Genomic DNA, 23,435 nt, shown 5'->3' with positions numbered 1-23,435 from the left:
AGCCTCTCTTAGGTGCCAGGTGCTGAAACACAAAGAGGAATAAGATGTGGTCCTTGCCTTCAAGGGACTATTTAGAATGTGGAAAATAGAGTTTATAATCCCAGTGCAGTAAGTACCCTGTTAGAGAAATACTCATGGTGCTGGGGGAAAGTTTAGGAGAAACTTTTAACCTGGACTATACCATGTCAAGGAAGGCTTCCCAGAAGTGGTGCCTGACTAAGCCCAAAGGATAAATAGGAATTAGTCAAGCAAAGCGGGCAAGGAAATGGCAGAGCAAGTGACACATGCACAGCATGGACACATGAGAACGGGCACATTTGACATTTGAAAAGATAATTGTCACATCCACCAAGATGGAGAGTTCAAGAAAAGAAACAGATTAAAGGGTGAGAGGTAGGGGCGCCTGGGTGGCTCAGTCGGTTAAGCGTCCGACTTCGGCTCAGGTCACGATCTCGCGGTCTGTGAGTTCGAGCCCCGTGTCGGTCTCTGGGCTGGTGGCCCAGAGCCTGGAGCCTGCTTCCCATTCTGTGTCTCCCTCTCTCTCTGCCCCTCCCCTGTTCATGCTCTGTCTCTCTCTGTCTCAAAAATAAGTAAAAAAACGTTAAAAAAATAAATAAAGGGTGAGAGGTAAAGAGAGGAGAAAGGAGACTTCAGCCTTAGGCAAGGATAAGTGTAAGATGTCTATAGGATTTCCAGGTAGAATTCCAGGTATGGAGAGGGATCTGGCTAGTTATAGGGTCTGAGTCATCTCTAGGCAACTGGTGGGTAAAACCAGAAGGTAGATGACATCATCTACAGGGAATATGTAAGTGAACAATGAGGACCTAAGACAGAACCTTGAGGGACCCCAGCATACAAGGTAGGGACAGAGGAAGGGAAACCTATAAAGAAGACTGAGGAGTGGCCAGAGAAATGGGAAGAACCCTAGAAAAAAAGGGGTATCTCACAAAAGCCATGGAAGGAGGGAATTTTTTTAAAAGGGTAGGGGTAGTCAGTAATGTCAAATGCTATAGAGGGATCAAGTAAAATAAAGCAGAAGTGTCCACTGCATTTGCCAGTTGAGGTAAAAGGATGTGAGTAGGTAATTAAAAAAGAAAAAATAGGGGCACCTGGCTGGCTCAGTTGGTAGAGCTACGGGACTCTTGATGTCTAGGTTGTGAGTTCAAGCCCCGCATTGGGAGTAGAGTTTACTAAACAAACAAAAACAATTTTTTTAATAAAAAAAGAAGAAACAATAAACATGAAAAAAATGCTTAGCCTCACTAATAATAATAAAAAATGTAAATTAAAATAACCATGAGATATAAATTGTAATCTAAACAGTTGGCAGATTTTTTTTATTGGATAATAATTAGTATGTGAGGAAATATGAACTCTCACATACTGTTAATATAGTTACCATACTATACTGTTCGACACCTTGCTTTAATCACTTAACATGCTTTTTGATATCTTCACATGTAAATATATATATAGTATCGAAAAAAATAGAGTATATGAAAATAGGTTAAAAAATTTGAGAGCATATGCACCAAATCATTGGCAGTGGGTATCTTGGGTGGCAGGCATAGGGGAGTCAAATAGGGAAAATAAGAGCATACATTCAAGGCATGTGTACATTCCTATATTGACTGTGACTTTTTTCCCCCAATGAGATTTTTATTACTTTTGTAACTAGGAAAAATTATTAATAATAAGATAATAAAATGAAAATATTAGAGACCTAATCAGTGATCTTGACTGGAGCTACTTCAGAAGTGTTTGGGCAGTAGAGTTAGTGTGAATATAGAGCGTTCAAGTAGAAATAGCAACTACAGACAGTGCTTTCAAGACCCTTAACTAGGGGCGCCTGGGTGGCGCAGTCGGTTAAGCGTCCGACTTCAGCCAGGTCACGATCTCGCGGTCCGTGAGTTCGAGCCCTGCGTCAGGCTCTGAGCTCATGGCTCAGAGCCTGGAGTCTGTTTCCGATTCTGTGTCTCCCTCTCTCTCTGCCCCTCCCCCGTTCATTGTCTGTCTCTCTCTGTCCCAAAAATAAATAAACGTTGAAAAAAAAAAAAAAAGACCCTTAACTATAAAATGCAAGAGATAAAGGAAGACACAAAGTTGAGGGACGGTTACTTTTTTTTTTAAACACACTTTTTATTTTTAAATAGTTTTGGATTTACACTAGAGTTATTAAGATAGCACAGAGACATTATCAACAATAGCCAAACTATGGAAAGAGTTCAAGTGTCCATGGACTGATGAAAGGATAAAGAATATGTGGTGTATACACACACACACACACACACACACACACACACACACACACACACCGGGATATTACTCAGCCATCAAAAAGAATGAGATCTTGCCATTTGCAACGATTTGGTTGGAGCTAGAGTGTATTATGCTAAGTGAAATAAGTCAGTTACAGAAAGACAAATACCATCGGATTTCCCTCATATGTGGAACTTACGAAACAAAACAGCTGAACATATGGGAAGGGGGGGAAAGAGAGGGATGCAAACCATAAGAGACTCTGAAGGATAGAGAACAAACTGAGGGTTGATGGAGGGAGATTGGTGGGGGATGGACTACATGGGTGATGGGTATTGAGGATACTTGTTATGATGAGCACTGGGTGTTATATGTAAGTGACAAATCAGTAAATTCTCCCGAAACCAGTCTTACACTATATGTTAACTAACTAGAATTTAAATAAAAATTTGGAAGAAAAAAAAGAATATTACAGAGAATTCTGATATGCCTCTACTTACCTCCCCCTAATGTTAACATCTTGCATAATTCTGAAACATTTATCAAAACTAAAAAAGTCACTGATACAGTGCTATTAACTAAACTATAGAATTTATTCAAATCTCAGCAGTTTTTCCCACTAATGACAGAGGGGTTGCTTTTTTTTTTTTTTTTTTAATGTTTATTTAGTTTTGAGAGAGAGACAGAGCTCGAGCAGGGGAGGGGAAGAGAGAGAGGGAGAGATGCAGAATCCGAAGCAGGATACAGGCTTTGAGCCATCAGCACAGAGCCCGATGTGGGGCTCGAACTCACAAACCATGAGATCTTGACCTGAGCCTAAGTCGGACGCTTAACCGACTGAGCCACCCAGACGCCCAAGGGTTACTTTTGGACAAATCCACTAGACTTGTCAGAAGTCTGAATTGTCTCCTGAAGAACAGGGAGAAATATCCATATAAATTAGTAGAAGTGACTGATCAGATGAAAGAATACTTGTATTCTACCATGGAAAGCAACTTAGAGAAACATTTGGGAGCAAGAGGGTACATTTATTCCTTTAGCAAATAGTGGGATCAGGTTATATGATAGCCTAGATTCCCAGAAATTTACTTCTCCTTTTCTCTTCCTCTTCCACATACATCTAGAAAACAGAAATAAAGACCATTAATACTGCCATCAGTTATATTTTCAGGTTCCTTTCAAGCATGCAATATAGCACTTCTTGAAATCTATGCTTTGGTCACTCATCTCCGTAATGACTAGCTACCACTTTTCTGAGAGTCTCTCAGCCTAGGAATTTCTTCCCTTCCTTGGAGGCTATACATTCAGGTAGTCCATATTTCCAACTCCACTGCTGTCTCCTACTAAATATCCTCCGGCTTTTAAGATGAAGATACCCCTGCTAAGATTTCAACACTAAAGCTCATTTGACCCAGCCTCTTTATTTTACAGGTAGAATAACTGAGACAAAGAGAGGAAAGGACTTATCCAAGGCCATACATCTCAGAATGACAGTGCTGGGACACATCCCAAAGTCAAATGTTCCCGCAGAAAAGACATTGTGTTGCATTTCCAGGTTGTGCCTAATCTGGATTCAGGCAGCCAGTTCTGATCCAGAGGCAAATCTGCCAAGATTCTCAGCCTTTCAGGGTAGAGTGAACAGCATTCTGGATGTCACTTTGAGAGAGGAAGCTACAGTAATGTAGCAACTAACAAGGTCCTTGAAACCTTGCAGTCTCCGTGACTTCCCACTGCCTACTCTAGGAAAATACTTGGGACAGAGTTAAACCCTTGATACAAAGGACATCAACTAGAATTTCACCTTATTTTGTGCCCCACACCTCTACTCTGGTACAGTGAGCTGATACTCACTGTAAAGAGAAAGAACAAGGGGCGCCTGGGTGGCGCAGTCGGTTAAGCGTCCGACTTCAGCCAGGTTGCGATCTCGCGGTCCGTGAGTTCGAGCCCCGCGTTGGGCTCTGGGCTGATGGCTCAGAGCCTGGAGCCTGTTTCCGATTCTGTGTCTCCCTCTCTCTCTGCCCCTCCCCCGTTCATGCTCTGTCTCTCTCTGTCCCAAAAATAAATAAACGTTGAAAAAAAAAATTAAAAAAAAAAAAAAAGAGAAAGAACAAGAAGAGACTGTAACCCAAGTTCAGGATTTGGGAGATGACTGGCTACTTACTGTGCTTGATCATCATGAGGTATGGCTGGAGGGGTAGGGAGGGCCACCCACATAATATTAATTGTCACCACTAAATTGGGTGCCTGTTTATGTCACATACCGCACTACATGCTTTAATGTAGTCACATCTGTTCTCCATACTAGCCCAGGATTGTGGGTTGCAGAAATTAAACTTGCCCAAGGTCACTTGGCTGGGTGGGGCTGGATTATACTAGTAACAGCTGTTGTTGTAGAAAATACAGATAAAGAGAAGAACATAGAAGTGGCCCATTATGCCTTATCCAGTGATAGCCCAGGCCATCGTGCTGTCCAAACTGCTTTTAGCATTTGCTCTTCTTCTACACCTTCTTGCTGCCTTACCTTCCCCAGAAAGCCTGTAACCACTGCTGCTTCCCCATTTTTTGCTCTCCTCACATCCTAAAGACCTGGACACCTGGCGTTGCCTGGGTATGTTGCCAAGAGTGATTTAAGGGTATGGGGCCTTTAACGCTGTCCGACCATGCAGCCCTTTTTGTCCCCACTTCAACACCTTTGGACCTGTTTCCTTTAAGGACTCCTTTTAGGGGCGCTTTGGGTGGCTCAGTCGGTTGAGCATCCAGCTCTTGATATCAGCTCAGGTCATGATCCCAGGGTCGTGGGATCCAGCCCTGTGTTGGGGCTCTGTGCTGAGTGTGGAGCCTGCTTGAGATTGTTCTCTCTCTCCCTCTCTCTTTGCCCCCCTTCCCCACTTGAGCTCGCGCGCGCTCTCTCTCTTTCTCTCTCTCTCACAAAAACAGAAAACAAAAGAACTCCTTTTAATAAAAGAGCACATTTACTCCTAGCTACGATGTCCCCTAAGGGATGTCCTCCACCCATACCCGTTTTGGGACACTGCCGTTACTCCATCCCACAGATCCCTCCCTCCCTGGTCATCACAAGTAAAGTAGAAATGGTCATTTTCAAGCTGCTTACATTAACATCAAAAAAGTTTTAATATTCTGTAGCAGATTTTTGTGATAGGACGATGATGTATAGTTTTATTTTTTATTCATTTTTATTAAATAACAAATACACATTTATTGTAAAAAGAAAGAAAAAAAATACAAACGCCCACAATCCACAATCCAAAGGTATCTTATTAACATCCTGATGTCTTTTCTTCCAGCTACGTTTCTGCTTATATTTATAAATACACATGTGCATTATAAAGTGGGATTATGCTGTCTTATAATTTGCTTTTTTCCGCTCAAAAGCATCTTACGAGCATCTTTCCATGTCAGTAAATACACTCTGATCACATGGTTACTGAGAAAAGTAGTGTCCAGTTCCCAAGACAAAATGCCACTTAGATTCTCAGGGCTCCTATTTAGGCAGGGCAAGGGCAGGGCAGGTGAAGTTGGAGACCGGGATGACTCATCCATTGTGTGGCAGGAGGTAGCATTGAGCAAAGCATGTTGCCAGAGTTAAGGCAGCACCGGTGTCCAGAGCAGTTTTTTAATTCTTTTCCAACAAGAAAATTTTTTTGTGCTTCTTGTATCTCTGATCCGTTCATGCTTCCACCAGTGAATCATCTTGTCAGTAAAGATTTAAACACTAAAATCAGGCAGTTGTTCTTCTGTAAGTTTTTTTTTTTTTTTTTTTCCAAATCTTGGTGCTACTTGATGAAGTGAATTCAGAAGAATAATAGGGTGAGAGACTTAATTCCCAATATAGCTGCTAATCCTGTTTAATTCCCCAAAGTCTTTCAGTCCTAGGTGGTTTGTCCTTTCTTTGTAGAAAGACGGGTGAGTCACAGACCACAGGAACGGAGAGAGCGCGAAGGTATTGGAGTTCGTGGTTTGTTGGGAACTGGGGCTGTTCGCTTTATTTATAGGAAAGCTTTCAGAGTCTGGGACATGGAATTTCACTTCATCAAGCACATTTCCTCGGTTCTTGAAGAACAACAGTGGCAGTTTCCAGGTTGTTTGCAATCTGTCTTATGTATAAATTCGTTCCGTTTCGACCCAGGAGAAAGTGGCACTCTCTGAGATGTGAAAACGTGTGTCCTTCAATCAAGAAAGTGGGTGGTGGTGTTTTCATATGAAGCTTGGGTGTTTTTCTACCAAAGGATGTGTGAAGTAGTAAATTTCCTGATAACTGAGAATTTACACATGGACAAACATGTAGAGAAGAGCAGGGGAAAAAAGAGGATTAGGTTCTTATGTAAAAATAGAATTTGATTGTTCATATGCCCGTAGATTATGTCAGATATGATGAAATATAATTTATGCAAATATATGTAAAAGTCTGGTGAGTTCTTTCGGTTTCTTTCAATAGTTTCAATCCTTGATGATTATTGGTATTGGGTGGTTTCAGCTACACTGCCTCTTTGTTTTATTTAAAAGAAGAAAAAGATTCACCATGTAATTTTGTGGTATGTAATGAGGAACTTGTATTAATGCAGATTTGTGGTATTTAAAGTACCTAGTATTTTGCTTTTTCTTTCTTGTTTTTCTTATTAATCTCTGGATAAAAATCCCTCGTCTCATTAGATCTGGGCTCTCCTTTCTTCTCATTTTGTCCTTATAAGGCTATCCTGTTTTATCACTTCCTGCTTCAGCTCCTGACTTTTTCTCTCTTCCCCTCTCCCTCTCCCGGGGTGGATGCTTTCTCCATGTGGCAGGACTGTAACTGTTCCCAGCTGTCCGAAACGCCAGTGGACCAGGAGCAGCTTAGAGTTTTAACTTTCATTTTACAAAGAACAACATGTTTGAATGTTTCAACAGGCAAGTTATAACTGGCACTTACTTCTTGTTCTTCTAGAACACTGAAAATCTCCCCCAGCACGTTAGAAGGGGGATCCTGACTGTGTTAAAGAAGAAGTGGGAGAACCCAGCCCTGGGAACGGAGTCTCACACGGACTCCCTGCAAAACGGCAGCGCTGAGGTCAGACACGGAGGCAACCGTCCTCCCGGTGAAGTGGCAAGAAGGTCTGCCTCTGGGGCCGAAGCTGACCAAGAAGAACCCGTCCATCCCAGACCTAGACTAGGATCGCCTTCTGAAGCCCTCAATCGGTATCCGTATCCCCGCACCCAGGGCAGTGAGCATCTTAAAGACCACTCGAAAGAAAGTAAAAAAATGGAAAATTGTCTAGGAGAATCCAGGCATGAAGTAGGAAAACCCGAAATCAGTGAAAACACAGAAGCTGCAAACAAAATAGAGAAATATAATGTTCCGCTGAACAGGCTTAAGATGATGTTTGAGAAAGGTGAACCAACTCAAACCAAGGTAAGGACTGGGCCGGTTTCAAACTTGAGAAAGGCAATTCAAGTAATTAACGCTATTTTTCTGAACTAGACAGTTTGAGTAGTGGCCAGCGTGTCTTTCGATTCAATGTTAAATGAATTAATTAAAAGTCTTGAATTATGTACAGAGATGCTAAGATTTGCGGATCTCTGACCCAGTTTCACGTGAAATCAGGCACACACAGGGATTCAGTTTAATATCTAGAAATGAAGAGAGTTTGAGGCTGATTGGATTTTGTTTTTGTACGCTTGCCCTTTTAATTTGTCTTCCTGTGCCTTTTGTCATTTGTAGCTTGGGGGGGGGGGGGGTTGAGGGGGTGGAATTTCTGCTGAATCTCTCTCCCCTTGGACACAGCTGCAGGCTGAGTGTTAAGGCCAGAGTTTAACATGAAGACTAAGGCTTAGTTGTCTCTTTGCTAGTGGACTCCTTCTCTGAACTTCCTCATCTGTGCCTTCCAACAAATGTTTTCTATCAGCTAAAATCCTCTCCCAGGAAAAATCAATGAGGGTAGCCAGACTAGCTGTAGCCTTCAGGAGTTTTGACTTGCAAATGCACAGGGTTGCATTTTCCTAGGACTGCTAATGAAATTTGATCCTTCGTGTGGATTGCAGACCGGGTACCCAGAGGGAATTACTTAACTAGAAAATGAGTTACATATGCTGGTGACTTATAACACAATCCAGGGGCGGCAGAGCTGGTAAAATTTTCCAGTTTTCTCATACTTTCCTGCATATCTGGCTTTGTACATGGGGATGGTTTGTTACAACAGTCATTATAATGAAATAAACAGATTTGACAGGAAGCAAAGCCATCATTTTCTCTACATTCCATCTAGATGGGAAAGCTGAAATTTTTTAAGCTAAGTATTTGGCCCAGATCCCTACATGTGTGAAGTAATGGTATAAGGCCTTCTTTCTGAGACAAAAATTCGAGAACCCGTCCAATAATCTTCAGTTATGTTTGACGTGACTTAGTTTATCTCTTCCCATAACTTGCAGTGCCTGTAGCTTTCCTGACTAGAACAGTTCTTGGATGTTTTAAAGGATCATCTATTTAAAGGATGTAGTAAGAATTTTTAAAGGTTTGCAAACCTAGAACCCTTTCCTCTGCATGAGTTTTAGCTCTATTTTAACACTGGAACCAGTTGGCAAGAGATGTAACCACAAAGCAGTTTTATGACTTTTCTTAAACTCTCATCCCTCTCAGTTTTTAGTCCTCTAGGGCCTGCCAACTCCCTCTTTCTCCTTTATGGTCTTAATAAAAAAAAAAAAAAAAAAAAAATTAAATTTAAATGGGAAGAAGAATTTTAAGTGGAAGGGAAAAAATGTCAGAAATCCTAAACAGAGAGGAAGGGGTTTTGTTGTGACTCAAAGCACCATTGTAAGTCTCCTCCTCAGAGACCCTGTTAGGGGCAGGACGGCTGATGTCATGCTAGCACACACAATGTCGATTCAGTGCAAAAGCCTGGTGCATGTCGAAACTGGCCTAAGGTAGGAAATGACTGGGATTGCAGCAAACAAAAATGCTGATTATGTGGTAGGATCTGGTGAGAGACTTTTTTCTCGTACATGTCTGGCGAGAGATGTGTCAGAACAAGCCTATCATTTTGTGGCTGGTCAGAAGTGAAGAAAGACTCCTCATATAAAGAAAGATCCATCTAAATCTCTAATGGCACTGGACAGCCTGACTGTTAATGGTATAGGAAAAAGGGGGGGGGGGGGATGAGAGTGTCTAAGTTGACCTGGACTTTTTAGATGGCTTTTAAAACTTCCTGACTAAACAGTCATTTGTCACTTAATGGAGTGCTTAGTCAAACAGAGCTGCCCTCGGTTTTATAGCGGTTTCTAAGCATCATTGTGTTTCATTTACTTTGAAAAGTTTTATCTAATATTTCAAAAAAAAATGCTAAAGTTTTGTCTACTTTAGCTTGAGGAATAACTAATTAGTTCGAAACTAGATTATGGTTATTGTTAACATGATTTCAGCTTTAACATGGATAAGGCTTTAATCAGGAAGTTACATAATTGGATCTTTGGAAGGAAGCTCTCACAAATATGGTAGGGACACTAGAAATCTTTTTCGGAGCAAGAGCCTGCAAGAAAGAATGTATACTTCAGAGCTAACAAATGAGTACCTCAGTGAGACAAATGAATATAGTAGGGACAAACTGGTTCCATAATTAAATTTTAGAGAACTGGACTGAATCTCAACTAACTAGCTGGTCAGGGGCAGGGAGCACATAGATAATGAAATACATGATCTGTCTAATGTGTTGTCCTAAGTCTTTTTATCAGTTATTTACAGGAGACAAAATTAATTGGCTTGACTTCCACTTTTCTTAGTTCCTCTTGTTCCCTTTTGCTCAAGATAGTTTCTGTTCTTGTCCACTTTTCTTCCTGATCTCTCTGCCCTCCTGGTTTTTTCTCTCTCCTTGTGAAAAAATCTCCTCTCTTTGACGTGAACCCCCAAACTAGGTTCTAATCCTCGGTTCTTAACCCAAGTTTAAGCCTCATATTTCTGGTTGCCTGCCAGATCAAACATCTTTCTTTGAATATCCCTTAGGCACTCAAGTTCAAGAAGGCTACAAAAGAATCCATTGTCTTTCTAACTAAAAACCTCCTTTACCCAGGTGTCCCTTAATACATCACCATGTACCAAATCTCTTCGTCTGTGAAAGTTGGGATCAGTTCTTCCTTCTCCGTGTTTCTTCTTCCCAGTCGGTCCTAAATAAGCCTACCCTCTATGTGCTTCTCAAGTATGTGCCATTCTGTCTGGTCCCATAGCATTGCCACCACCTCCCCTGTCAGCTTCTCTTTTCCTTTCTCCCATCCATCCTGTACACCGTTGCTATTTATCTTTCTAAATAGAGTTGTAAATTAGTTTACCCCCTTCATTTTGATATCTCAGGATTAATCTTTATTTAATATTTGGGTCCTCCACAATCTAAGCTCAACCTGCCTTTCAGTCTCTAGCCAATCTTATACTTAAACTCTGTATTAACTCCTCACTCTCTAAATTATTCCTGCCTATCCCCGGCATTACTGCCTTCTGAAATCTTACTCCTCAAGGTCTATCAAGACTGTGAGGTTTTACCTCCATTTCTGTCAGATAAGTTAAGCAACCCTTCTCATTCTCCTATAGAATTTTCTTTTCACTTCTGTTTGGGCACTTATATCATGCTTCCCCTTAATAGTTGTGTATAAATTTGTATACTCCCAAAGTCTATAATTTCTTCCAAAGTAATGATGTTTTTCTTCCCCAGCGGTTAGCACAGTGACTTAGCTCTTAGTGTTTATTTAGTTAAAGGAAGAAACGAAGCTTAGAATTCAAATAGCTTATAAGTAATAAGAATTGATTAAAGGCTTTTCTTCACTTACTCTCTACCTTTGGTGAATAGATACATTATCCAGGTCAGATGTTTTAGTTGAACGTGATGGTTCTAATTCCTATGAACAAATGAGCAGTGGATGGATTAATATAACCTACCATCATTACTAGGAAAAAGAAACTCCCCAATGACATATACTGAAGTGGTTTAGCATTTCTATCCTCATGTATATGTTGATCTGGATTTTTGGTAGCTGAGGTAACTATTCTGTACATCTTTTTATGAAAAAGATAGCTGATTAACTAACTAGTCCTAACCAACATTCAGTTGTCATCGGGTTGACATTTGAATCCATAACCTTTAGAAACCAGGATGTGGTTATTCAAAAAATTAAGTGCCCCTTCTTTCATGCCCAGGAATGACCAACCACTGTAATGAGCATGTGACAGGCTCATTAAGTCTCACTTCTTTCTGTTTGGTTCGTAACATATTTGGTTCACACAAATCCTTGGCTAGGAGAGTAAAGACCAACTATTTGGGTAATATATTTCTACCTTCACAACCTATTTAAATTATTGTCTTTGGCTTGGGTCGATGGAACCAGTTAGGTGTAATACAAGAAAATAAGACTAGGCTATGGATATTCGTTGATTGTTTTACAAAGATGCAGACTACTGCTTCTTCCATGTAGTGTTTCCATTTTCTAGGAGAGGAGTTAGATAAAGAAAGAAAGGAGAGAAGAGGAGAGAATACCTCCTCACCAAACGTCATTGTTTCCTAAAACACATAAACTCACTCATTTGCTCATTCTTTAAGACTAAACAAGGATGGGAAATAGTAATGAGAAAATGATAAGTTTATCCACAAGTGAAAAGAATTAAAATTATTTAGAAATTTTGTTTCTTTCTCCTTTTATCCCTGTTTATTCATGGTATATATTTTTTTTTAACGTTTATTTATTATTGAGAGACAGAGACAGAGCACGGGTGGAAGAGGGGCAGAGAGAGAGGGAGGCACAGAATCTGAAGCAGGCTCCAGGATCTGAGCTGTCAGCACAGAGCCTGACACAGGGCTCAAACTCCCAAACTGGGAGATCAGGACCTGAGCCAAAGTCGGATGCTCAACCGACTGAGCCACCTGGGCGCCCCTATTCATGGTACATTTTAATGCTTCCACTTAGTCGTATTTTAATTGTGTTAACTTGTCTTATATGACAAAGGCAAAACAGTACATTCAGCTAAAATAGAAGAATCTAAAATAAAAATGGAAGTTTCCCTTGTCCCAGCCAGCCCCCTTTTCATTGTTCACTACTTCTCTCCCTTTCTACTCCTACGCCCTTAAATTTCCCTGAGAATTTCTGTTCCTCTTTTTACCGGGATGACTATATGAATGGCTGGCACCAAAACACCAACAAAAGCTGCACCTGTTAATGGGAGAGTAAAACCATCCTTCTTCAAACAGCCTAATATTTTTGTGGTTTTTCTTCTTGTAATTTCCTGGAAGCAACATTGGTATCTTGTTCACCTTTATGTATCTCTGGTACATGACAGTATATATGTGTTGGTGTAGTGGAGCAAGCCCTTGAGCAAATAAGGTCACCAAGCTAAAGTTTATTAGATGTTTTATCCATAGCCAACCAATCTATAATCTACCTCAAAGAAACAATTTATGTTTGCCTTCTTGAAGAATGGGTAGGTGTCCGTAGGGAATCTACAGTGTTATAAAATTATCCATGACATTTAATTTTCTCCTTTCTTGGGTAACAACTGCATGTGTTCTTTTATCCACTTAATGTTATCTTAATAACATTTTTCATCTGCTTTCTTAATGTCTTTTCTTTTTTTAATGTTTACTTATTTTTGAGAGAGAGATCGAGTTGAGTGGGGGAGGGACAGAGAGAGAAGGAGACACAGAATCTGAAGCAGGCTCTAGGCTCTGAGCTGTCAGCACAGAGCCTGATGCGGGGCTCAAACCCATGAACCATGAGATCATGACCTGAGCCGAAGTTGAGCACTTAACTGACTGAGCCACCCAGGTGCCCCTTCTGCTTTCTTAATGTCTTCAGTAAGTCATTTGAAATTATATTCCAAGAAGAGGAAAAGAGACTTGAATAACTGTCAACACACTGTAGGGTCTAGTGTAGTCGTCCAAATGTTGGGGAGTATATCCTTAATTTGCTTATCAGCAAATCATAAATCTTAAATTGACCTGACATTAAGCCTCCAATAGATACGTTGCTAGAGCTTTCAATATGGATACGGTAACTGGTTTTGTTAAATAAACACAAGAATTATCTTTGGTTTTCTATCAGTGCCATCTTTCTCATATTAAAAGTAATTTTTTGCCCATTTATTGTAGTCACCTATGCTTTATAGCTTCTTTTATAATTTCAAAATGTAAGTACACTGTAAATACAAGTGTTATTTTAACTGACCTCTCTTTATAGTGGATTATTTCTCATAAAGACCTCACACCAGTGTAAATTACGTTTTATTTACTCTTAATTAGTAACTCATTAATTCTTTCATCTTTTGTGGTAAGGTAATAATGGATCCAGGTGTAAAGACGCCGGTCAAGGAATGCTGATATTTTTCACTATGGCTGTCCTTGATGTACCAACTAGAGACCAGTCATCTCTTTTCTGTTTACTTTCAGGCCAACTAATTACTTACTGGTTTCTAGCTGGTTTCATTATAATAAAACATGTTGAGAAGTTAAAAACATGTTGAAAAGTAATGTCAGAGGAATGGAACATTCTATTTGCAAGGTTGGCTGCATTAGAATTTGAAGTAGCCAGAAAGACTTCATTTACGCCCCAAATATGATATCATACCTTTCTGGTATCAGACTCACTCCTGGATTGGACAGTATAGGTGTGTATACCCGGATGAATATATTAGTCATTTCCTCTAGCCTTTTAACTCACTGATGAGTTACAGTGAATGAAAAGTCCCTATCAAAATCTTTGACATAGGGACGCCTGGCTGGTCAGAGGAGTGTGTGACTCTGGATCTCAGGGTTGTGGGTTCAAGCCCCATGGTGGGTGTCAAGATTACTTAAATAAGCAAAACTTAAAAAAAAATAGAAATTTTTAAAAAATGTTTGACATAAATCCTAGAGCCATAAGGGACTGTAAAGTTATTTAATCCAGCTCACTGCTGTCAGTTAGGATGTTAAAATCCCTAATTTACAGATGGAAACAGCTAAGGTCAGAGAAGTTTACTGATACACCCAATGTCATTTGGCTAATTAATATCAGAGTAAGGACTGGAATTGTCTAGTAACATCTCTACCATGTAACAGTATCTTCATTAATATTGTAGTAACTGTTTATTAGATAAAAACAACTGGCCATGGCCTTACTTATCTGAAATCTAAGGAAGCCAGGAAAAAATTTAAATATATCAACAGTTGTATCCTCAAAGACTTTAGCTCTCTATCTTCCCTCTTCCCACGCTTTATAGTCTCATAACTGAATTTAAAATTTTTAAAGTTTATTTATTTATTTTTAGAGAGAGAGCATGAGCAGGGGAGGGGCAGAGAGAGAGGGAGAAAGAGAATCCCAAGCAGGCTCCACACTGTCAGTGTGGATCCCAATGCAGGGCTTGAACTCATGAACCCAAGAGATCATGACCTGAGCTGAAACCAATAGTTAGACACTTAACTGACTGAGCCACTCAGGCACCCCTTGTAACTGAATTAGAAGCCTCAAGGCAATGAAGACAAGAAACATGCTGGAATGCAAGAGATTTCAGGGTGCTTGGGTGGCTCAGTGGTTTGAGCATCAGACTCTTGATTTTGGCTCAGGTCATGATCTCATGGGTTTGTCAGTTCAAGCCCTACATCTGGCTCTGTACTGACAGTGTGGAGCCTTCTTGGGATTCTGTTTCTCTCTATCTCTCTCTCTCTGCTCTCTGTCTCTCTCTCTCTCCCTCTCTCCCTCTCTCTCTCTCTCTCTCTCTCTCTCTCACACACACACACACACACACACACACACACACACACACACACAGTAAACAGAAGAAGAAAAAGCCAAGTAAACCAGGAAAAACCAGTAACTTTTATCAGGAAAAAATAATAAAACAACTGTGCACAATGATATGCTATCACTGCACGACTAGTTTTTACATGGTTTTAGTCCCTGTGTGCTGTTTTGTGTGCTTTATCTTTTGTTTGGTCTTTTTTATATTGACTTTTCTATGTATCTTCCTAGTTCATGTGGTTCTCCGTTTATAGCAATATAGTATTTCATTATGGTTTAATTATGCCCCAGTAATTAGATATTTTTCGAGCCTAATAAAAAACTCTAAGCATCGTGGCAGAAACATTTTGTTTTTAGTTATTTTAGGGGGAGGGCTATATTACTAAAGTGGTATTCTCATGACCAAAAGTATGTAATTCATTAAACATTCTTCTTACATATTCTCAGCTGTTCTCAAAGATTGTACTACTTCATAATACTATTAGCATAGCCTAAGAACATATTTAATTCTCTAGCACCTTGTCAGCATTTGATTTTATCATTTTTATCTATTTATATTAATAAATTACTTCTCCTTCCTTTTCTTTTCCCCCCTAATTGTAAGAATATACACATAGTTGGGGCACCTGGGTGACTCAGTTGGTTAAGCATCCAACTTGGGCTTAGGTCATGATTTTGTGGTTCATGAGTTCGAACCCCATGTTGGCCTCTGTGCTGACAACTTAGAGCCTGGAACTTGCTTCAGATTCTGCCTCTCTCTCTCTCTCTCTCTCTCTCTCCCTCTCTCGGCCCCTCCCCCACTCACACTCTGTCTCTCTCAAAAATAAATGAACATTAAAAACATTGTAAGGAATATACACATAGTTTTTGTAGAATGCTTAGAAATACAGAAAATATAGAGAAATCCCACAACCTGGATGCAACTGCTCCTTCTATATATTATTGTTCTACTTAAAAGATCTTTATTTTTTCTGTTTTTTTCCTACCTGAAGAAGGCAATGTTTGTCTCTCAGTACTTTGAGAAATTAAGGCTAGGTTTTGTCTACATGCTATGGATAGTTCAGCAAAGTCCTATTTTCCCTAAAGGCCATCCTTCCTCTACCCTTGACTTTCAGGGATGAGAGTCTGAAGGAAGGTCAGACTTGAAAGGTTGAAGAAAGTGGTTGAGAGAGGTAGAAGGTAAATTATAAAGTGTTGAGAATCAACTTTTAAACAGAATTTTTCCTAAAAATTATGGGGATAGGAAATCCTGCATTTTACTTGATATTTGAGACCTCACTTACTATATTTCTTTAAGAAAATTTTCCGGAGAAAAGAAATTCTGCAGACCACTAGCTAAAAGCCCTAAGCTCTTGTTCTTCTAAGGGTACGTGTTGATAACATTTGGTTTAGGGATTCTCAGTGACTATTTAAAGAGGCGTTCCCACTAATGAGAGTTACTATAGTCAGCTGACAGGAAGGAGGACTTGTGGGTTGGGGGGAGGCCAAGCCTTAGGAAATTCCAGAAAGTCTTAAAGTGTCTTGTCTTTTCTCTCTTCTCTTAAAAGGCTCCCTCAGGCATCTGAGTAAACAGGGCTGAAATGTGATAAAAGTGTGTTACAGAAGAGTATTTCAGTATCAGAATTCCTGGGTGTGTGTGTGTGTGTGTGTGTGTGTGTGTTTCTACTTCCTTGAGAAATATTAGAGGAAACTCCTCCTTCTTCCTGTACCTCAAATTACCACTTATAAAATGAGGATCATAAAATTCATCGTAAATGCTTCTTAGTTTTTGTTATTCTTTAAAAAAAATTTTTTTTAACGTTTATTTATTTTTGAGACAGAGAGAGACAGAGCATGAACGGGGGAGGGTCAGAGAGAGGGAGACACACAATCTGAAACAGGCTCCAGGCTCTGAGCTGTCAGCACAAAGCCCGACGCAGGGCTTGAACTCACGGACCGCAAAATCATGACCTGAGCCGAAGTCGGCCGCTCAACCGACTGAGCCAGCCAGGCGCCCCGAGTTTTTGTTATTCTTAATATTTGAAGGATTTGGAGGTGAAATGGTATCAAAAGAAATGCTTCGTGCTTTGCCTGGAATCTCATTAAAAGCTTTCCCATCTCAGAGCTGTGGTCCTCCTCAGAACCAGCATCAGTATAACTTTGATTTCCAGAGACATTTCTCTCTAATTTCTTCTTTAAGACCAAGTGGCTTTGCACAGTCACTTTTTTAGTATTTGGAAGAAAACAATTCCAAGTACTGATACCCTCATGAACCTGAAGGCTTTAAAAAAGAAAAAGGCTCTTGACTTCATTTAACCTGAAGGTTTAAATTAAAAGCGAGCAAAGACGGAAAATATTATGCGCCTAAAACCAAAGTAAGCCTCTGCCCTGGCAAGGCATATGTCCTCGTTCTAAATGAGCTTGCTGCCAGTTATGCCAGTGCAGGGACTCTGCAGGAGGCCGAGAGGGACTTGACCATGAGCACAGACAGAAAACAGCTCTCTGCAGGTTGCGGCAGATAACACATATTCTTAGAATTGAACTTTACCTTTGACAGCATGTAAATATTGGAAATATTGCTTCAGTATTAAGGATTCAGAGCCTGTTCCCTTTCGGTTAAAAAAAAAAAAAAAAAGTGTATTTGCAGGCTCTCTCCCTTTTTTGAGTCCGGAAAATTCTTTTATAATACTCATCTTACAGTGAAGCAGCATTCAGAATAAGTCTTTGGAATTTCCTTTACTTTAATTATCTGCAAATGAACAATGTTTTGAAGATGAAAAAACGTGGATGGGGAGGGTGTCCTGCCAAACTTACCTGTTTGTTTGGCTGATGATGTTCATTATCTGTTGCGTCATGTAAGTCACATGGGTGTGGTTGATGTTGGTGCAGCTTACCTGAGTATGGTGTGGCAAGGTTAGAGTTGCTATCTATTATTTTATTTTTTTATCAATTCATAATGTTAATAGCAAAGCCGACTGAAAATAAATGATATTAAGTGTATGTTGAATTTACAAGAAACTATTGTCATTGCTGTGGTACAAACAAACCAGCCTGTGGCTCTGATTTCTGAAGCGGCATGTTTTCTGTCTCAGTGGAGGTGGGGGAGGATTGAAAAAAATGATAGTTCACAGTCTCAAACTTTACTGTTGACTTGATTAGCCCATTGAACGTAAAGGTTTAATAGCGATTTACTAATGTTGAATTCAGAAGAGTGCTAAGTGTTTTACTCTTATCTCCTGTCATACCAGATTTCAGATATCTTTCCTACTTCAAGTTATCTGGAAATAAGTTGAGATTTGAATGATAGGATCTGGTTGAAGGCTCTCATTACAAGCTGAATAAACATGACATACCCTCTGTGTACCATGTCTGGGAACATTCTGTGACACTAAATGGCTTTCTCTTGAGTTACTTTTCCAGGCTTAAAAATTATAATTTGTAACTTTAATTAGAGATCTACCCTAGATGTGAGAGATGTAAATGTAGTAATTTATAGGAAACACAAAATAACGTATTAAAAAAATCTGTACCACCCACTTTTCCATTTAAAAAACAAAAAACATGGTCTCTGCCAGGGACACACAATAAGTGTTGTAATGGAAGTGTGGCCAGGGACCTTAGAAACAGAGGGAGGGCAACTTAGATTTAGGTAGGAGAGATAAGGTGTACTTCACAGAGAGAAGGTTGCTCAGCCTCCACCAAATCTTGAAGGAACAGACAACCAGAGGGACAAAAGGGTAATGGGAGAAGGGAACTCATGTATAATATGGACCTCACAGCAGTTTGCTTTTCCTGGAGGGTAAAGAGTGAGGAAGGGAATATTCAGAGAAGGTAGGTAGGTAGGGACCAGATGTAGAATGGGTCTTCTGTGACATACTAAGCACTTTAGATTTAATGTAAGGAGTGATTAGGAATTTTTAAAGAATTTTGAACAAGGGAGTGATATAGATTTATATTGGGGGATAATTACTTTCTATGACTTGGGATAATGGCAGCATCATACAGACTTGATTGGAAGGTATAGAAGAACTGATTAGAAATGTAATGCAATAGTCCAAGGAAAAGATGACGATGGGAACCAAGGCAGCAACAGCAAGGATAAAGTGGGAGGGAGCGGGGAAACAAAGAGCAGGTAGGTAACAGCCATCGATCCGGACTTAGCAGTTTGGGAGACATGTCAGTATCATCTGGGGCATGAGGATTCACCTCCATGCTGTTTAAATTACTAAGTTTTCTGGTTAAGCTGATTAGGCAGTGATGATTACCAGAGAGAATTACCTATATACAGTTACTTATTTTTCCCTGGGCACCTGTGAATATGTACTGCTTCATATTTATAATGCTAAAAACACGTTCTGTGGAATGTAAAAACAAATGTAAAATCTAATTCCTTGTGGATTTTGTTAATAAAAGAGATTTGCAGACCTCTTTTCTGAACATTCATCAAGATTTCCCATCTCCTGTGTAAACCTTATTGCTGGGTTTTGTTTTCCAAGCAGATTCTTCGGACCCAAAGCCGTAGTGCAGGTGGAAGGAGGATCTCTGAAAACAGCTATTCTCTGGATGATTTGGAAATAGGCCCAGGTAAGCAGAGTTCCATGTATGTGAAGTTCCCTAGGAAATACTCATAAGTAGCTATACCTTTTGGCCTCATGCTCAAAGCTTTTAGAGAAGAGTGGCACAAATTAAAAGGAAGTCTGTGGGGTGCCTGGGTGGCTCCGTTGGTTGAATGTCCAACTTCAGCTCAGGTCATGATCTCTTGGTTAGTGGGTTCAAGCCCCGCTTCAGGCTCTGTGCTGGCAGGTCAAAGCTGGAGCCTGCTTCAGAGTCTGTGTCTCTCTCTCTCTGTGTTCCTCCCTCACTTGCACTCTGTCTCTCTCTGTCTCTCTCAAAATTAAACACATTAAAAAAAGCTTTTTTTAAAGGAAGTCTATTTGTGAAAGCCAAGTTGTACCCTTGTGGGATTACAAGGCAAATAATGCCAGCAGTTTTGGCTTCATGGGCATCTGGGGCTTGAGGGCTGCCATGGATGGGCAGTTCCCTCTGTCAAGATTGGTTATCCTGGGGCACGTGGGCAGCTCAGTCAGTTAAGCATCTGACTCTTGATTTCAGCTTCGGTCATGATCTCAGGGTCATGGAATCAAGCCCCATGTCGGGCTCCACGCTGTGTGTGGAGCCTGCTTAAGATTCTGTCTCCTCTCTCTCTCTTTCTCTCTCTCTCTGCCCCTCTCTCCCACTTGTGCTCTCTTTCTCTAAAATAAAAAAATGAAAAAGATTGGTTATCTTGTATTACTGGTGGTAACAGAATGCCTTGAGAGCATAATTACTATGTTTTGAAAGGGGCATTTACAAGCACTTCACAAAAGAAAAAATTAACAGGCAAATTATCAGCCTCCTGATAAAGAAATGCAAATTAAAATGGTACCCCCGCTTCTTTGTACTTTTTTTTTTTTTTTTTTTTTTAGAGAGAGAGAGAGCACAAGCAGAGGAGAGGAGCAAAGGGAGAGGGGGGGGGGAGAGAGAGAGAGAGAGAGAGAGAGAGAGAGAGAGAGAGAGAGAATCTTAAGGGGACTCCATGCTCAGCGCAGAGCCCACTGTGGGCTTGATCCCATGATCCTGAGATCATGACTTGAGCCAAAACCAAGAGTCATATGCTTCACCAACTGAACCACCCAGGTACCCTTCTTTGTATTTTTAATACAAAGATAATACAAAGAATTATAGTAGCCCCAAATTTAGAATCTGAAAATCATTCAAATCACGTTTTATCTTCTTGTAAAGCACATTATTTGCATGCTTCCAGGTCAACTGTCATCTTCTGCATTCAACTCAGAGAAAAGCGAGAGCAGGCGAAATCTGGACTTACCACGCCTGTCAGAAACCTCCATAAAGGATCGAATGGCCAAGTACCAGGCAGCTGTCTCCAAACAAAGTAGTTCCACCAACTACACAGTATGTGTTCTGTACCATTCATTCATTCGTTCATTCCCTCATCTGGCAAATGGTCACTGAGTGCAGAAACTAGAAATGTCTCCCAGACCCTGACTTGGAGCCCTGGCTCCGTCCCTGGTCCCCAGCCATTCTCTTTTCTTGTAAATCCTACCTTAGCCTCATTCAAAATCCTTACCGTGTTCTAATGCTGACTTTGCTTTCCTAGGCCTTATTCCCACCCCACTCATTTTTGTGTGTGTGATGTTATCATCCAGTAATATTGAGAGTTTTCCTGTCTCTTCTACTTAATCTTGCTGTGTTGCTAAAAAAGTGTCATCTGTTAGTTTTAACAGAAACACTTATTTTTGTTTTTTTACATTTATTTATTTTTGAGAGACAAAGTGAGACAAAGTGAAAGTGGGGGAGAGGCAGAGAGAGAGGGAGACACAGGATCGGAAGCAGGCTCCAGGCTCTGAGCTGTCGGCACAGAGCCCGATGTGGGGCTTGAACCCACAGACCGTGAGATCATGACCTGAGCCAAAGTCGGATGCTCAACTGACTGAGCCACCCGGGTGCCCCATTTTTGTTTTTGAGGAAAGAGAGAATACTGGAGAGAAATATAGGATATATTCAACATTAATGTTGTACTCTCATCATCACTGTCTAATTCCAGAATATTTCCATCACCCCAAAAAGAACCCCCATATCTGTGTAGTCACTCCCAATTCCCCCTGCTTTCTGTCTTCAATGGATTTACTATTCTGCACATTTTATGTAAATGAATCATATAATATGTGGTGCACTTAATCTTTACCTCTTATGATGTAATGATTTTCTAAAGAAATAGTATAGTAGATAAGTAAAGGGGAGGGGGGAATAACAAGATGGCTTGCTCAGTAATCACAAAATTTGTTATTCTAAATAGGATTTTCCATTTTAAACTTTCCTAGGCTTAATTGGCAAGCTGACACTACAGAACTGCTTGCCAGAAGTTACCTTTCAAATGCCATTTATTCATATATACACATGCATATAGACACCGTACATATGTATATTTTATGTGTATCTTTCAAACATTTGATCCTTCTAAGATTTAAAAATACAAGCTATGAACCTATTGGTGTCCTTTTTTTTTTTTTAAACAAAGTTCGAAGAAGAGCGTTGAATTTTACTTGTTCCTGGGCAGACCGAAACTAGTATCTATTAGAAATCATCACATGTATTCCAGGAGTGGAGCCTTCTTTGCCTCATATTATTAAGTATGCATTTTCTAGTAGCAGTTACCCGTGGACTCTGTCTCTGGGCAACAAATAATTTCATCGTGATTTTTCACTGTGGTTGTTAGAAGAGAGGATGTGCATAATTTGATAGCAAAGTGGAACACCACAGGCTCATTATTCCCTGAGTGTGAAAATGAGCAAAATTAGACTTAGAAGGCAGGTCAGGAGATAGGGCAAATGGGTGATCTTTGGAGCATAAGTCCTTCCTTTCAAGATTCTGCTACTTCTCAGTCTTCCTGCTACAAACATTCCGACCAGGTGACTCCCTAGGTGGAAAAACCTGTTCTGTGACTTTTTTTTTTTTTTTTTTTAACTCCTAATAGAGTTTATGCATTGCCGTTCTCCTGCTCTGTAAATTTTAAGGGCCTTTAGGAATTCTTGTCAAAAGTACATTTTATCTCATCCCCAAAGAATTTCTCAGGCTCCTTACAGAGGAAGGCTGTAACTAGGCGCACACTCTCAGGCCGTGATTCTGGAGGCAGGGCTTTGAGATGGGGTCAGAAATGAGTCCTTGGGCTGGCCTGTTGTGTTCTGCAGCTCTGGCCGCCAGCTCCTCACAGATGTTCCTCCAGAGTCGTGTCCCTTAGTCTGGGAGCCCACACCTCAGCCAGCACACTCACACCCTCTTCACTGGCCCCGAGGCCATAAATTGCTTGTTTTCTCGCCCTGCCTAAAGAATCGCAAACAACAGAAAGGTACTAGCCTTTCAGAAAGGTGGCAGACTAAAGGTTAGGAAATGTCCATATTCATCTACCACTATATTAACTTTGGATCTAGTCGATAAAGTTAATTTTAATATTTTGCCCCAAGTGTTCTTTGCAAGGAAAAACATGTGATTATGCTTACTCCATATGACAGTGTTAATGCCTGCTTTTTATATGTTGAGGCTTTGTTCTGAGTAGAATAAGGTATGTCTTTAGTACAATGTATGACTTTGATGCAAAAAAGAAGCATGTTTTTGAAAGTCTCACAAAAAAGGTTGTTTTATGGTATCATTAAATATAATCTCCGTTTTTATATGTATGCATCATCCCTGTCTCTCTTTCCAGGCCGAGCATTTATATATATGGTCAGTATATTTTCTTAATTATTGGCACTTGGCATTTCCTTTCCCCTGCTCCAGAATGGTCTTTTCTGATAAAACTCACAAGCTTTGCATTCCCACGAGCTCTGCTGCTAGAGGAGTGAATCACAAGAAAACTGTATGCTGGGGGTGGTTTCTGTGTGTGTCTGTGTTGATATGTCTATATT

General features: G+C 40.3%; 1 protein-coding gene across 8 annotated transcripts in view; it reads left to right on the top strand.

Moving 5' to 3' along the window:
• Nucleotides 1-23,435, top strand: part of LIMA1 (LIM domain and actin binding 1) — an 84,929-nt gene that overhangs the window by 43,131 nt on the left and 18,363 nt on the right. For 6 of the 8 annotated variants that reach the window (XM_045464226.1, XM_045464223.1, XM_045464228.1 and 3 more), the window contains 3 exons: nt 7,202-7,666; nt 19,470-19,557; nt 20,777-20,925. In XM_045464226.1, the coding sequence (XP_045320182.1) occupies nt 7,202-7,666; nt 19,470-19,557; nt 20,777-20,925 (702 nt within the window). The remainder of the gene's footprint in view (nt 1-7,201; nt 7,667-19,469; nt 19,558-20,776; nt 20,926-23,435) is intronic. The other 2 variants (XM_045464222.1, XM_045464221.1) reach the window with 1 other exon arrangement.

This window comes from Leopardus geoffroyi, chromosome B4 (genome assembly GCF_018350155.1).
Source record: "Leopardus geoffroyi isolate Oge1 chromosome B4, O.geoffroyi_Oge1_pat1.0, whole genome shotgun sequence".
Taxonomy (NCBI): domain Eukaryota; kingdom Metazoa; phylum Chordata; class Mammalia; order Carnivora; family Felidae; genus Leopardus; species Leopardus geoffroyi.
Note: the sequence above shows the minus strand (reverse complement) of the source record. Positions and strands in the feature narration are given on the sequence as shown.